Genomic DNA, 16,459 nt, shown 5'->3' with positions numbered 1-16,459 from the left:
CTCTCTCTCTCTCTCTCTCTCTCTCTCTCTCTCTCTCTCTCTCTCTCTCTCTCTCTCTCTCTCTCTTTCTCTACTGGTTTGAAGGGCTTTTTTGAGTTCAATGCGCTTTCTATTAAAGAAGATACCTTTCAGAATGAATGGTTAAAGTTAAGAGTACTGTTAATTTTAAAAAATTATGATTAGTGTTAAGAATCATTTTCCTACACTACAGATTGATGGCAAACTTGAAGTAGCAGCCAAGGAAGAGAACAGCGTACTCATATTTGTTTCCAGATATGGAATCAAAGTTGTTAGTGGCCAAGTAAGTTGTGTAACTTTCTCTTTCCTGGTTCTATTTTGTTGTTAATGTTTATGTGTTTGGGGGGGAGGGGGGGTTGTTTGTATGAATTCAACACCTTTCTAGAATAAGATAGAAAGATGATTTCTGAAGTAACAGGAACTGTTCTGTGTGACAGAGTATATGGCTGAGAGGAAATATTGTTAGGAAAAATATAATCTTCAGTATATGTAATCTTGGATAGCTTGTTAATTTATAGATCTTGTACTTTGTAGCTCATTCAGACAACCACAAAAACTTGTTCTGTCCCATTTATAAGTTAACTTGGTAGAGACAGTAGAGTCACTTAGCATTAGAGAGTTATGATATATTAACTTTATTTTCAAGTCCTTTTTATTTTGTTCATGGCAGATGGATTTCAGTTTACCATTTGCATTGCTTTGAAATAGATGCCAAATAGCTGGTCTTGGAGGTCTTCCCAGGCCTCAAAACTGTAATGGACTTTGCAAGAGGATTGGAAGAGATTTCGCCATTCTTGCTTTCTGAGAAGTTTCCTTAAAAATCAAATGCACTCATAAATTTTGTGCAAGCTTCGAATAGTCTTTTTGACAGCATTGACCTTGTTTCTAGTTTTGACCAAGACATCTGAAATAATTTGATCTCCAGCAAGGAGATATCCTCAAAAAAAGAGACAAAAAATTATTTGACCTTGTACTCTATTACTTGTGAAAGTGGTGCTGTGAATCGTGAATGCCTTGATGAGAACAAAGGGATAGTGAATGAGAGTAAATTCAAAGATGAATTTTTTAAGGTAGCATTCTGTATATTGTAAGATTTTTGCAATATTTCCTGTATTGTCCTACAGGAAGTTTTGCAAAGACACCCTCTACACACTATTGCCCAGCTGATTCAGTACAGTGATGGATTTAACAGACAAAACATTGCTGTGAAGATCGGACAAGTTGGGAAAAGTGTATACCAGTGCTATTTGTTTCAGTGCCATAATGAGGTAAGCTGTGAGAGATATCGCAACCTTTCTGCTTCTTTAGATGGTAAGCTATCTCTCATGGAAATGACGAATGCAGAGACTGATTATAACATGGTCACTTTACTACTTTTTTGATGTTGTATAGCCTTACTAGTGGGTGGTTGGCAGGTGCCTGTGTGGTTTGCCCCATCTTTACCATCAAACATCTATCGTCCTTATCTCTCCTCCTTCTTTCCTTTGTACAGTATAACATGGATAGCTCAAATTCATCGGGAAAGGCCTCAGTAGTTCGAAAGATCCATAGTTCAAGGGATGTGTGAACAATGTTATGGCATCGGCTGTGTCAGAGAATCAAGGGAAGCAACAAAATTTGACAGATTGGGAATGAGAAACACAATTGATGATCAACGCTTTCGAGTTCGATCGGTAATGAGAGTACCAGTACCAAGACAATTTAATAGCGCATGTCAGTGTGAGCGGTCTCTTGTCTGTACCAATTCTATCAAATTGTTTATGCTTTGAAAAATTTGAAACGGCGGGATAAGCATAATGATGAAACAATGCAGCCCTACCCCGCCTCTCCCACCAAGCGCACAGTACTTTGCGAAGATAGGTGGGGTGACCAATCATGTGATGTACGACCCTTCCTCTCGCCCACTCCACACAAGCCTAGCTAAGCCTAGGCACATGTGTCCAGAGTTTGCGCATGTCAAGCCGGGCTAAAAGTAGCACAGCTAGCTGCTTCTGTGGAGGTTAGGAAGGTGGTATTTTATCGACCTTGCCTTTATCCGGTTTTCTTTATATTATTATTGGTATTTTGTCTCAAGTGCACCTAAAAACTAAAGGGGCATTGACTTTAGACCTCTAGTGCGGCGTAATTAGTTGACTATTCCGTGTGTATGTTCGAGCTTTATATTATTAGTAGTATTTTGTCTCAAGTGCACCTAAAAACTAAAGGGGCATTGACTTTAGGCCTCTAGTGCGGCGTAATTAGTTGACTATTCCGTGTGTATGTTCGAGCTTTATATTATTAGTAGTATTTTGTCTCAAGTGCACCTAAAAACTAAAGGGGCATTGACTTTAGACCTCTAGTGCGGCGTAATTAGTTGACTATTCCATGTGTATGTTCGAGCTTTGCATAATTTTCTTACAAATATAAAGAACAAGAAAAAATGGGACCACAGGGACAGTTCGTCGGATGCGTGATTTCAAGTCTTCTGTGTTCGACCTATCCGCGTTATATTGTATGTTACTCTCTAGTAACACCTCTAATCTTTGGCACTGATATGACTTATTTGTGTTGCAAGTGTCATAAAACTATGTATGTTGTAGGGGCTCTCAGATTGTTGGCGTCGTCCTGAAATTTTATTCTGTTCTTTTTTTTCTTTTTAGTTCTTTTTCCCCAAAATCCATCTATTTATTTGTCTCCAAAATTTTTGTATATTATTATTTCTTTTGTATACCAGATGATGCTGGAAATTTTCAACAAGGAGATCCATGTTTCGATACAACTAATTGTTTTTCCTTTCAGTGAAAGAATACTTTCTGTGGAAGATAATTATGTAGCACTCCTAAACAGACTTTCAGATTCAGTTGTTTCTTAGGCCCCCTACATGTACATTCCAAACTGCCGGTTCAGAATGGAAAGCCAAACCTGGAAACAGAACCACATTCGTAGACGAAAAACTGCTAGAAAAAAAACTAAACTGGGACGCCGACTCCGTGGAATGGCGGTTTTGCACAGCGGTTCGAACGCCGGTTTCCACTCAGGTTAAAGACGCCCAGTTAGAACGTACATGTGCAGGTCCCCTTAATTTCTACTATCGATATCCATCTAAGATTCTATGAAAATGGAAACTAAATTTTTTGCTTTTTCATATTTTTCTTCCTTGAGGCTATTGAAGAGTAATAATCACAGACCAATTACAGTGAACCTGCATTGAACAAATTCATTGGGTTCTATTTTCAATTCTGCTGTTTCCAAGGTTTCGGAAAACAAGATCTAACAAATTTGAGTTTTTGAGACTGATTTTGATAATGCTATGTGAACGACCATTGTTAATGTGACAGGTTGCTATGCTGTGTTCCCAAAAAATGTTGGTCTTCTTCTTGGGACCCTGTTTTGACTTCCTTAAAAATTGTTTTGGTTCCAAATGGGCAACACTTACTTTTGCTTGATGCCATGGCTAACATGTGCGACTAGCATAGACTACAGTTGATACTGAGAAATGAACTGGCTGTTTTAAACTCAAGAGTGCAGCATCTGTCTTGCAACATCTTGCAGATTTTGATTTCTGTTGTTACCAAGACCAAGCAGCTCACTGATCAATGAAAACTTGTAACAATGCGCTGATTTTGGACATTGAGAGAATCTTTGCCTTTAACTGTTTTGTTAGTATCACTGCATATGGGGGCTCCAGTGGCTAAGTGAGTAGTGAGTTTTGACTCAAGCAATGTCAAGCAAGTGTCGGTGACACGGGGATCAGATGGGTGGTCACTGGAGTGTGTCCTTGAGCAAGACACGACAACCCTAGCTCAAACTACAGGGCGCTGCACAGTGGCGACCGGCAGTGGCATTGTTTGTAAACTGTTCTGTATTTGTGTAACAGTGTGTATTTATGTATGTATTTATGCATGTATGTATTTGTGTATGTACGTATTTATAATTATGTATTTATGTATGTATGTTTGCCATTGTAAAACAAAGTGCCCTTCTGGGACAAATAAAAGTGTAATTTATTATTATTATTATAATTAAGGGGGAATTTATTTTGCCATTGTTAACCATTGCCTGAGCATTTTTCTGGTATGTTGGTTTATGTGGGTGTTTTGTGTTCTGTTTTTGCGTCTTTACTGCCCCCAGCTCTTTGTAATAAAGAGCCAAATAGTTGTTGGTCTTTGCTTTTACTCATCAAACCCATCAGTCAACTCTGTCACAGTCTAAATTTCTGTGAAGTCATTGCATAAAAAGATGAATGTTGCATTTCGTTATACTCAATGATATGACATAAAATATTCATATTTTTGTTTTCACCAACAGGATCAAGCACAAGCCATTTGCCAATGTGTCAGACTAATCTTTAATGCCATCACCGCAAAGTCGTGACAGTGAATGAAGGCTGATACATAGGATATGAAAGAACACAAGACACTTCTCCTGTTCAGCATGGCATGAAACTGAATCTACAAATCTGAAGGAGGAGAAGATATGAAAGTGCCTACCGGTTCCAATCATCTATAGCGATAGTGTGAATGAGGAGTAAAATGCATCTGAAATGCTCAGGGACTGAGTAAGGGTTCGTTTGTAGGGGTGGTGGGTTACCGCATGAGGGTTAATCGCGCTGGAAAACTTGTGCCTAATTACTAGCCGAGTTTGTGTACATAACAAAGTAGGAACAGCACAATCGTGGTACCGCTACATCCAGTGTCAGATGTGCGGTAGGCATTGGCGATCATGGTTCTCCATTCATTCCTTCACTCAGATGCTCTTAAAAAAGCTACGTTGCCCTGATCTTTCCCTGTTGCCCATTTGTTAGGTTCCCGAAGCAGGTTGCTCTGGGCCTACCCAGCCTCGTTTGCCTTCAATTTTGCCAGTGAGAACTAGATGTTCAAGACCTTTATTTCTATTTTGGTGTCCCAAAAACTCCATTTGTCGTTTCCTGATTGTTTTTAACAGTGAGTGCCCCACATGTGCTTCATCAAGCACTAGCACTAGCTCATTTGATTTCTTTTCCTTCCACGATATTCTCAGCAGTCTCCTAAGACACCACATTTCTGTTGCTTGTATTTTATTTTCACTGTCTTTAGTGATTGTCCAGAGTTCACAGCCATATATAGAAGGGTTGACCATACATAGCATTTCAGAACTTTCATTTTGGTTGTCATTGAGATGTTTCTATTTTTCAGGATTGGGCTCATTTTATTGAAACTAGCCTTAGCCATTGCAATTCTCCGTTTTATTTCTGTGGAATATTTGGCATCAGATGTTATTTTCCTAGATATTTAAACTGTTAGACTTACTTTGATCTTTTTGCCTTTGCTAATGAGATTATAAATAAGATTTGCTGCTTTTTTAAAATATTACCATGCATTCTGTTTTCTTTATATTCAACAAAAATCATTTATGTTCACTTTCCGTTACAACAGTATCTAGAAGGTCCTTTTCTGAGTCTGCTATTAACGCTGTGTCAACGGCATATCTTGTGTTATTAATATTTTCGCCATTCACTTTGAGATACATTCGTCTATGTTTGTAAGGATTGTTGCACTGTACATGCTATACCATAGACAGTATGGCTTCCTCATTTGAAGAAGACTTTTTAATGTTTCATGAGGTTTCTTCTACTGAGCATTGGAAGAAGGAGGACAAGTAGCGTCCATGAGATAAACAAATAAAGTCCCACTGACTGTGAATACCACCACCTTTTCCACCAATCGATGGTTTACCCAGAGAGATTTCATTCCTATACACGAATGAATCTTAGTACATTTGACTACATTTTGAAGAAGGTAGAATCTTCTACCTAGAGTGTGGCACGAATTACAACTAGCCCCGTTGCTACAGTGATCACACAGGAGCAAAAGTTGGTGATCAACTACACACCCCAGCACGAGACGCGCGTTAAGACCTAAAAATTATTTCTGGTAACTTTACCCGCCAAGCGGCAAATTAGCAGCGCCTACACAAGCATGTTCACTATCTACACTTACATGTAAGAGTGTCATATTACTCGCACTGTTCAGACAGGGCGTGCGATTTCTCGAAACCCGCCGCCACTATAAACACTGCGGCCTAGAATGGGATTTTTTCTTCTGTAAATAGCGTCCCCTCCCCCCCACTGTTCCCCAAAATTGTTTATGTGTGTAATTCATTATTAAATAAAGATGCTCGCCGTGTCAATGCATACTACTACAATTCATTCTGTAGTAGTATATAAAATTTTGATTTTCCAGAAGCTACAGAAGAGATGAAATATTGTACATTGTACTCTCTTAAGTCCCCTACACATATACGTTCCAAATTGGCAGTTCGGAATGGAAAGGCAAACATGGCAGCAGATCCACATGTGGATGAAAAACTGCTAGAAAAAAGTTAAACCGGGAGGTCGAACTGGTGGTTTCAACATGTGGATTTTCTTAATACAGTTCAGCGCGTTCCGTAGACAACAGCCTTTGTGTGACATCGCGGGCTTAGCCGGCTTATCTTGTCACTGCTAATATTTTCAAAATGATTTACGGCACATAAAATCTGATTACATTTTTTAAACGAGCGCCCCATTTTTAATGCAAGAGCAGAGCAGAATTTGTGTTTTCTCAATAATTAAATAGAAAACAAAATTCTTCCCCATGAGCAGCACATAAATTACAAGGAGATCGTTATTGTCAGTACACTCGCTGCAAATAAACCATGCATGCTGAGGATGACGCGCCGACCCATCGAATGGCGGTTTTGTGCGACGGTTAGAACGCCAGTTTCCACACAGGTTAAAACCGCCCGGTTCAAACGTGCATGTGTAGGGACCTTTTTAGTCAAGTCACAATATATTGCTTCTTATGTATCATAATTTCAATTATTTGTGACAATATACAATGTTGGCCAAAAAAAGATAGGAGTTCCTCCTTTTCATCCTTTTTTTTAGCAGGAATCCAGATGAATAATGTAATCAGGAACAGAAAGTATGCCTCTCAGGTTACTGATCCTGCACTATTGCTTTTTTGTATCTTTAGTACTGTGAGTGGATTTTTCACAGATTATGCACATTCTTTTATGGGAGTGCCATAAGAAAGAACTTATGAATAGAGGGTTTTTTTCCCTTCTCCAGCATAGAATTTTGCATATTATACTAAAGATTCAGGAATAGCAAAAACATGATTCTGGTCTTTTAGTTAAAATTTTACAGTGTGTGCTTGGAACCTTAAATGATCAAATTTTACTTGTTGACTCTTGTTCATGTGAATAAATGTTACTGATGATTCTAAATCAATCTGCCATTGTTTGTTCCCTTGTACATTCATCTCTATTCTATGGCTGTCCCCATCGCTTTATGCAAGAAAAATTCTGAAATTATGTAAACTGAGCCCAAAAATGTGAAATTATGTGATTCTGTTAATTTTGACAAAGAATGATAATGGAAAATAATCAGAAATTATGCTAAAAATGATCAAATTTTGCTAAATTATGCGGGGTGCATAAAGCCACAGGGACAGCTATGGAGTTCCCTTTTGTCTATCATTTTTTCAGCCAGCTCATTGTCATTGAGGGTTTATTATATGAGAGGTAAGGTGCTTACTTTGCTAGATTGTTTGCTTTTTTTAAACGAGCGACCCATTTTTAATGCAAGAGCAGAGCAGAATTTGTGTTTTCTCAATAATTTAATAGAAAACAAAATTCTTCCCCATGAGGTTCTCAAACTATTATATATAAGTTGTATATGAAGGCATTTGCTGATAGGATGTATTAATTAAATATGATCTCTAAGACACGGTTGAGCAGCGTACCTTAATAGAAAAGCTCAAAGCTTAAGGCCACAGATCAATTAAAAACGTACTTCACTGTTTGAAACTTGACTGTCCACATGTTCGCTTTTACTTTTACTTTTAAGGACAAGTGGGCTGTCCCGAAAAATGTTGTTTTGAGAAAATCTAAGGTAAAGTTTTTGCCCCTTGTTCAGTTTCATTAAAAAGCAAAGAGAGTTTTCTCTATAACCAAACAAATATACACACCAATGAAACCAAACGTCTCCTATAGGTAGGGCAATACCCACTTTTGGTGTAGGTCAAGATTTCTGGAACCCCAAAATCTGGGTTAGCCCGCTTGTCCTTTAAAGCAACCATACAACACCTAGAGCAGCATTGAGCTGCATTTCAATCGCAAATGCACAACACTGAGATGGTGTGTATTTTCTATGCGGCCAAGGAAGAACTAGAATAATAAATAATAATAAATAGCATTTGTATAGCGCATATCCCCACTCGAAAGCAAGCTCTATGCGCTTTGCACTACATTATTACCCCAGCAGACCATAGAACACTCAGAAACATTCTCAGCTTCTCGGGAAGCATACAGTGCAAGCAGCTGGTTTTGCGCTCAAACACTGACAAACTGATAAGATCTTTCACTGTCTATAGCTGGGTACCCATTTTCACCTTGGTGAAGTGGGGAAAATTCGTGTAAAGTGCCTTTCCCAAGGACACAACGTCGGGCCTGCAGCTCGAACCCCCGAACCCGCTAGGCCACCGACACCACAATTGACTGAAAACAAGACTATTTAATTAAGCGAAAGTAGGTTCGTTTTTCTTTCTCTGAGGTTTAGAATGGTCGAAATTGACACAGAAATAGAGTGAATTTTTAAAGTAAATACACATGAAATGGAGGGTGGAATGGAGTTGAAACTTGAACAAATCCAAGGAAACCTTGAAGCGATCTCAACCAAGCTCATTTCTCGGTCTACCGTAATACGCTGGTGGAATGATGGAACCTGGCAACCCCAGAAAGGAAAATGTTACAGGAGAGACAAAAAAAACGGATTTAGTCTTGAATAAAATCATCTCTCTGAACCAAAGTTGGCACAGATAAAAGAAAACGCCTTAGAAAAGTGGTTGGTGCATAAAAATAACTGTTCTACTGTTCAAATGGTTGTGTCATGGGATGCCAAGTTTCATTACAATATTTTTGACGGGATGAAACCACGTAGTTGTCGGCGGGAGGGTTGCGAGGTTTTATCAGGAGAGAGTTTGGGGGTTGCGAGTTTTCTCGCAATTCATTTGGTTGCAGTATGCGTCTGTTGTTTGGAACGCCTCAAACCGGAACTGATAAAAAAAAAATTTTTTCAAGAACAATGCGTTTGGAGTTCGATTCCCAGCCTACTGAAGTCAACTAAATGTTTTTTAATCTGCAGAATATGGGTTTGAATCCTCGAACGAATTAGCGAGTAGAGCATTTTGTTTCAATATAATGTGTCAAGATTAAATCTGGCTGCTTCCATTTTACTAAAAAGCACAAATGAACAAAATGTATCTGCAAAATGGTCTCTGGTTGCAAGGCAGATGGTTTTCACAAAAGATGTTGAATCATAATGAATAGCCATAAATGTTAATGGTGTAAATTGTCATCATAAAGTGATGCTGTATTTTGACAATAACAGACTTAAGCTCCTGTAGGTGATTGTAGTTGGAGTGCTGGGTCTTAGAACGTTCTCTGTAGAGTGGTGTGGTAGGATGGACGTCATGTTTCTGTGTCCTGCCTTCGGAGTGTCAGCCCATTCATCACTGGTGTGCAACTTGAATTGGGGTGTACTTCAAACACCTGACAACAGGATCACCCGTTTTTCTACCTGGTCTGATAGACTTGTTGTAGCTTCCACACTTAAAATAATCCTTGAAGAATGTGTCATCCAAATATTTGTTTTGATAGATTTCTGGTTTTGCTCTTGTCATCCTGGAGAAATGGAGGTAGTCTAGAAGGACCTCGATGCGTGCTTTTCGAAGTGATCTCTCAATTGTTGAGTTGTTCACACTGTCAACTTCCATTTGTTTGTGTACTTTGATAAAATGTTATATTTCTGCTCAATTGTGCTACCATGTGTTGTTTGCAGACAGGCTGAGAGAAACATTGGCTAGTGTGGCATTTCTGTATTGGTTACCACAGCCGTCGCTGTGATGGTTTTCTGGATCTCCAGTTTTTCCTTCAGTAAATCCAATAGACATGAAGCAAACTCATTTGCCATAAGCCCCCCTTCTGCTTCAAGCCCCACGTAACAAATAGTCTGGCTTGTTGCAGCATCAAAAAGCGATAAGTTAAGAACGGCGAGCTTTGTTTTGTAATATAGGGCTGATGCTGAAGATCCACGGAAAGTATAGCCATTTTAGGTTGATCCCTGGCGAGACATTTGATGGCTTCAGATTTGTCTCGTTCCTTTTCCATGAGCGCTGCATCCTTTTCTAGAATGTGAGCATTCCAAACGTCTTGCGGCACATTGACAACTTTACGGCTGATGCAAAGATTGCACATTTCTTTCTTTGGCATTAACAGCGACAAGTTATTCTTCCTGGGTGCTTCATTGAAGGCGGGTCTGTTGAGAAACTGCCTCTCATGGTCTTCGCGGAATTGTGCATATATTTTGTAGATATTTGAGTTGCTTTGATAATTGGTTCTAAATGTTTCTTACAAATCTTTCACCCAACCCAGTTCAATTCAGGAACATCTTTTAACACAGGCACCTTATGGCCACCTTTTTAAAGTGTGTACATGTATTGAAGGTATTCCCTCTCTGAATATTCTCTGAATACTTCCTCTGAGGTTTGTCTAAGTCCTCGAGTCATCCCATGATAAAACAAAATTAGAATGTCTGTCTTCTTCAGAGAACCCTTCAGCTCTTGCAATCACAGTATCATAGTTTGGTTTCAATAACTTAGTTGGGCTTTTCATTGAATCGTTATGGTATTCCTGTCCAGATCCACGGGTAGCTTTTCGCTTATTTGTTGCCACTTCTGAAAACCCTTTCTTTTCCTCTGTGGATATCATTCATGCTGGCATCACAAATGAGGTGTGTCTCGGAATCAGGCTCCAGTAAAAGTGGAAAAATGGCTAAGGTGCCAGAATGTGAAATGGACCTAGGAATGTGGTCTACAGATCGTGTTGCTGTGACCTCGTGGTTAATAATTCAGCAGCTGACCCACAGCTGCCTGGTGAAACGTCAGTATGGTGTGGGGCGTGATTCCAGGCGACACTGGTGTTGGTGCCGACTCAGGGTGCCCACCGAGTGGATCTGAGCGTTTCTCGGACGAGATTTCCCATCCGAGAACGGTTCCAAGTCGGAACGAGACCACGCGCGGTGTTGCTTCGTTCTCTCTCGTTTTTTTCCCCGATAGGCATTTTGGGGTGATATTTTTAGCTTACGTCATCTAGTTGAAGGTATGTTAGTAGGTCGGGGTTGGGGCATGCTATGCTGGCCTAGATGTAGATCTAGATGATCATAACAGCGTCTGAGCGTCTTACTTGTATTACATGTATTATGAACGTAATAACTTTGATGCTCCTATATTGGATGAGGAGAAGAAGGCAGAATTGCAGGCTCTACTGGGTACATATTTATCAACGACGTAGATAATGATATGTTTTTGTGTGTTTGGTATTAAACTAGTGTCATTTTGCACGCTGATATCAAATCTGTAATCAAAATTGAGATTTGAGAAAAAATGTGTCTCTAAAATCCCTCCCGCCTGGAGGTTTTGCCGAATCACGGATCAAATCTAAGCGCTGCACTTAGTTGGTCCCCGTGAAGGGACAACACATTGGAAACTTGTGGAAACGAATCGTACGCACTCCGTGCGCTCTAGTTATTTTCATAGTGAAAAAATTCTCCCGATAAGATGTTCCACAGACGAGAAACGCCCGGATCCACTCGGATTGAGCCTTCAGTCTGGGATGATGCTGATACTTCCTTGACCCCACATATTATTATCACTCAGGGACAGCCCTGGAAAGGATTGCAACATGGTGGCTGGGGTCAATTCGTGGAACGTGGTCTGCCCAGTGGTTTCCAAACCAGCCCTTGGAGGGTGTAAAGATCTAGGTGATAAGCACAGTTGGAAGGAAATATTCAAATCAGACGGAAATTAAAATGTCCGTATTACTTGTGTTGTTGGGGCGCAAATTTGTCACAATGTCCTCTAAAGACTTCAGGGTCATCAAGTACATGGTTAAGTTCAGTTTGGTCTCAACCACAACTGGAGGATTCGACTACTCAGCGGATTCATAGTCCGAGAAGGTATGAAACCGTATCCACTCTTTGATTTAAAAAAAAAAAGGCATGTTGACATCTGGAGAGTGCATTGTTCTTGTCACCTAGACTTAGTTAATAGTAAGGACTATTGTCACCTGTCATTTCAAGTTCAGTATGACTGTCGCCTTAAATTATGAGTTAACTTTGTGCTTGATGAGAACATCTTGTTTACCAACGCGATAGTCATCCCTATAACAGGATTTCAAATAGATTAACATAATGTAATTCCTTCACTTATGACCATATTTGCATTTCTGAACTGACTGATATAAAGTGAATGAATAAAAGAATGAATGAATGAAATATTTCTTTATTCAATCAGGTATATACGAGGTAAATGCACCAGACAATGTCAGTTATGAGCTTCAATTAAGCCGGTTCACAATAGTAAGTTTTTCTTTCATAATTTCTCTTTCTAATTTAATCTTCTGCTTTTGACACAATGTGGGAGAAGACAGTAAACCACAAAATAACGAATTTCGAAAATATTGCGGGTTACGGGATTTCATCACTCCGCCAACGAATTTTTAAGTCACTAGAGGGACTGGCTATCTTTTGATTTGATGAAATAGATGGGTAACGAGTGAAAACCTGATAGTTACAACTATAATGGGAGAAACAAATGACTTGCCCATACTGTACCACCACAGAAACTGGCCCATTGCAAACAATATTCTTTTCCTAACATTTGCATTTTTTCCTGATCATTTTGTTTTTAAAAAATAAAAGATTAATGAATTTTTTTTAAAAACATGATATTTTTAGAGGATCGTCTCCCTTCTCCGCATGATTTCGGGGCATGCAAGAGGACAAATCCTCAGAAACTAAAATAAATCACGATCTTAAGATCATGGATTTCGTCACTAACCATGTCCGAATTGGTATTTCAACTTACTTCCCTGCTGTCACCAGGGACAGAAATTAGTCAATGATAGCATCTGGATGCCAAACAAACAGGCTGCCATGCTTGAGACCCCAGGAAGACAGGTGGTGTAAAATGTATTAGCCAGAAGACTTTGTGAAGTCATGTGAATGTAACAAAATAATTATGTTTTAGAACCCCATTGACACAGTGTAAATTGGCTGCTTCAACCCTGCCTTCAAGGGCACAGTGAGATCTGTCCCCGTGGTTTTATGCACACAAAAACAATTATGAAATTATGCAAACTGAGCCCAAATAATGTGAAATTATGCGATTCTGTTAATTTTAACAAAGAATGATAAAGGAAAATAGAAATTATGCAAAAATGATAAAATTTTGCTAAATTATGTGGGGGTGCATAAAGCCACAGTAAAATACAGCAGACAGCCGGAGAGACTTAATAATACATGTACTTCACCAGGGAAGTCGAACGCATATCTTGTGTTTGTAATAACAAAGAGCACAAACATTACACCACAGACACTAGTAGTCGTAACCACAGATGCTGGTAGTCATGAAAGTCCTCTGATGGAAAGGAAACAAGTAAAAAAAAACCAGTGTAACTAGAATTGGCGTATTTGGAAAGGGGATCAAAAACACTGAGTACGCAGCCATGAGTTGTTTGGCCTACAACAGCTTACACAGTAATGTGTTGGTTACCATAGATCAATTTTTTTGGGTACACATTTTATTTATTTTTAAACAATTGGGGGAAATTGAGAAAATCCGTTAAAAAAACGTGTTCTTAAAAATTGTATTGACAATACTTTTTTAATCATTCATTATTCTCATAAATACATGTTTTGCAACGCAACACTAAAAATGAATTAATACCACTGAGCGAAATATATTGTACGAGTAATTGAATTCTATTGCATTTTATATCTCTCCGAGGAATTCCTTTACTAATGTTTTAATACACACTATTTGTAGTATTTACACAAAGGACAGCAATACCCAATGAATGCGAGAAGTAAGCTCGTACATCATGATGCCAATAAGTAAAACTTTGAATTTGAAGGCCTAGAATCTCAGTTCCAGAAAATTTAATCATTTTTCATAAAAATATTATTAATATTCTGAATTTGAAGGAATTTGAAAAATCTCCCTTTCTATTTCATATTATTATGTAAGATGTGTAAAGCATTAATGTCATGTTTATACTTTTACATGTAATTGTTAAAAAGTTTAACGTCAAATTCTTTAGAATTGTTTGTCCTTTTAAAAAGTGAAAATAATATATTAATGTACAACGTTTTTTAAAATTAGAAAGCAAGAGAAAAACGACACAAATCATTGACATTGTCAAGAAAGACAACATAAAAGTATAAAATGCAAGAGAGTAAACTTTTGTGATTGAAAAAAAGTGCTTGCAAACGCTTACCCTTTCAAGCTCCTCACGCTTACACTTAATTACACGCAAAGATGGTACATTTATGTACTCAAATTTAGTTACGATTCAAAGTGGTATCCAACAAATAAGATGATTTCAGAGACTAAAGTAACACATTTTTATCCCCTTTTGCTAAGGGCTACAATGAACCTTTCCCAGTCTTGACTCAGGTTTCCTACCAATGTTCTAAATGTCTCTACTCAAATAAAGATGAAATGGAAGAGGAGGCAGGGTATGATAGGAGAATTAATTGCCTAGGCGGTATTCTTCTTTAATCTAATACATGAGAAATGCTTTTTATGGGGGCTACTGTGTGCGGGCTTGCCTGCATACTGCATGCCTGACAGGAGAGAGGGGAGGGAATGTGGATTGTTTTATACGTTTCATTTCATACGGTTCCCGATGTTTTCCCCTTTCCACCGCCACATTTCTGTATTTGTAGTTTTGATGTCACTCTAAAGTCTTTGGTATGCTCTGGAAATTTGATGTTTTGACAATGACTACAGTCACATTTTGAAAGGAGGGAGCACTTTCAAACAAACAAAAAAAAGAGGAAGAAGAAAAGAAAAAAGTCATGCCAGAACATGTACAAACCACCCAAGTTCTGGGACAGACATTATTCCCCAGTAGCAAGAGAAAGTCCACTGGATCAACTCTCCGAGAAGTTGTTTTTTCCTTAAATGTCTTAATTTTGTCAGTGCTGTGCTTTTTTATGACGTCAGACTGCCACCTCCTCATGGCACAATATCTGTTGAGTGCTGCTCCACGTTGCCACTAAAGAAGCTTGGGTATTCTCTCTCAGATCATCTGAAGAGTGAAAAGGAAAACGGTTTAGGCACTGAGTTTAGTGAGTGGTGTGGGTTGATGGCTCTTTAACTTAAAATTTAAAAAAACTTTATTCCGAAGACAGAACTTTATTTTTTAATTCACTTATTCTTATTCCCATGGGGACGGTGTTTCGAAACAATTACTTTCATGGATGCAGAATAGTTAATTTTAAACAGCGTTGATCTTATGGCTGTCAAAGGGACTGCAGAGGGCAAACGCCAAGTGCTAGGAATTACATGTAAGCCTACAGTGATGATTCCAGTTACAATAAGGATTTTTTTTTGGGCTTTTCAGTTAGCCTAACCTAATGACAAGAATTGTTGTTTCGACAATTTAGTTATGAGGATGGTTCCACTATACAAGGGCCCAGCGTTGTGTCCAGTGGTTGCGTCAATGGCTCAACATGTGTAGGAACAGACTGTGCGGAAATAACAATTTACATGAACGGTAATGACCGTTGTTTCAAATCGTGAGGTGGCGTTCTTTCTTCAGATTGTGGATGGTGTTGGTCGCACCTGAACAGATAATGACATTGGCGTTGAGTGCACCAAAGATGTGGCTCTGAATCTGATCGGAAATATTGGCTCTGGTGTTCCAAATGACTTGACGGGGTGACGTTGTCGTATAAAACACGGCTGGAACGTCGATTGAAAACGTGTCAAACTGGTTGGAAATGTTGCTGCTGTTGTGACAGAGGGCTGGTACGTTGAATCGTAACATGTCTAGCGAAGTGGAATAAATGCTGGTGCTGTTGCAACATGTGGGTCGAGCGCTTTGTGTCGTTGTACCACTGCAGACGAGTGTGGTGTAGGATGAAGTTCGAGACATTGCCGTTTCTCTCCTCGGAACATGGTTCTCTGAAAGAATGGCTTAGCGGGGGAAAGTTGTATATACGACTTTGTGATAAGCTGTCCGTGAACGCTTACGTGGTGGCGGTGATAGTGGTGGCGGTGATAGTGGTGGCGGTGATAGTGGCGACGGCGGTGGTGATAAAGGTGAGGATAGCGGTGGTGATGAGGGTGAATATGGTTGTGCTAGCGGTGGTGATGATGGTGAATATGGTTGTGCGAGCGGTGGTGATGATGGTGAATATGGTTGTGCGAGCGGTGGTGGTGGTGAGAATGGTTGTGGGGATGGTGATGATGACCGTGAATACGATGGTGAGGCTGGTAGAGATGGAGGTGGTGGAGGTGGTGGGGGTGGCGGCGATGTGGGAAGTGGAGGTGGTGGTAATGATGGGGATGGGGGTGGAGGTGGTGGTGGTGGC

The 16,459-nt window shown here is 39.3% G+C and overlaps 2 protein-coding genes across 4 annotated transcripts in view; one reads left to right on the top strand and one right to left on the bottom strand.

Moving 5' to 3' along the window:
- Nucleotides 1-4,886, top strand: part of LOC101854330 — an 11,485-nt gene extending 6,599 nt beyond the window's left edge. For both annotated transcript variants that reach the window (XM_005099532.3, XM_035970069.1), the window contains 3 exons: nt 212-301; nt 1,143-1,286; nt 4,306-4,886. In XM_005099532.3, coding sequence (XP_005099589.1) covers nt 212-301; nt 1,143-1,286; nt 4,306-4,371 — 300 coding nt within the window. In that variant the 3' untranslated portion in view covers nt 4,372-4,886. The remainder of the gene's footprint in view (nt 1-211; nt 302-1,142; nt 1,287-4,305) is intronic.
- Nucleotides 4,887-13,706: 8,820 nt separating this feature from the next.
- LOC101856737 (putative uncharacterized protein DDB_G0271606) overlaps nt 13,707-16,459 on the bottom strand; it is a 25,568-nt gene continuing 22,815 nt past the window's right edge. For both annotated transcript variants that reach the window (XM_013083190.2, XM_013083189.2), the window contains exon 3: nt 13,707-15,171. In XM_013083190.2, coding sequence (XP_012938644.1) covers nt 15,163-15,171 — 9 coding nt within the window. In that variant the 3' untranslated portion in view covers nt 13,707-15,162. The remainder of the gene's footprint in view (nt 15,172-16,459) is intronic.

This window comes from Aplysia californica, unplaced genomic scaffold, assembly GCF_000002075.1.
Source record: "Aplysia californica isolate F4 #8 unplaced genomic scaffold, AplCal3.0 scaffold00216, whole genome shotgun sequence".
NCBI classification, from domain to species: domain Eukaryota; kingdom Metazoa; phylum Mollusca; class Gastropoda; order Aplysiida; family Aplysiidae; genus Aplysia; species Aplysia californica.
This window is presented reverse-complemented; position numbering and strand designations above follow the sequence as displayed.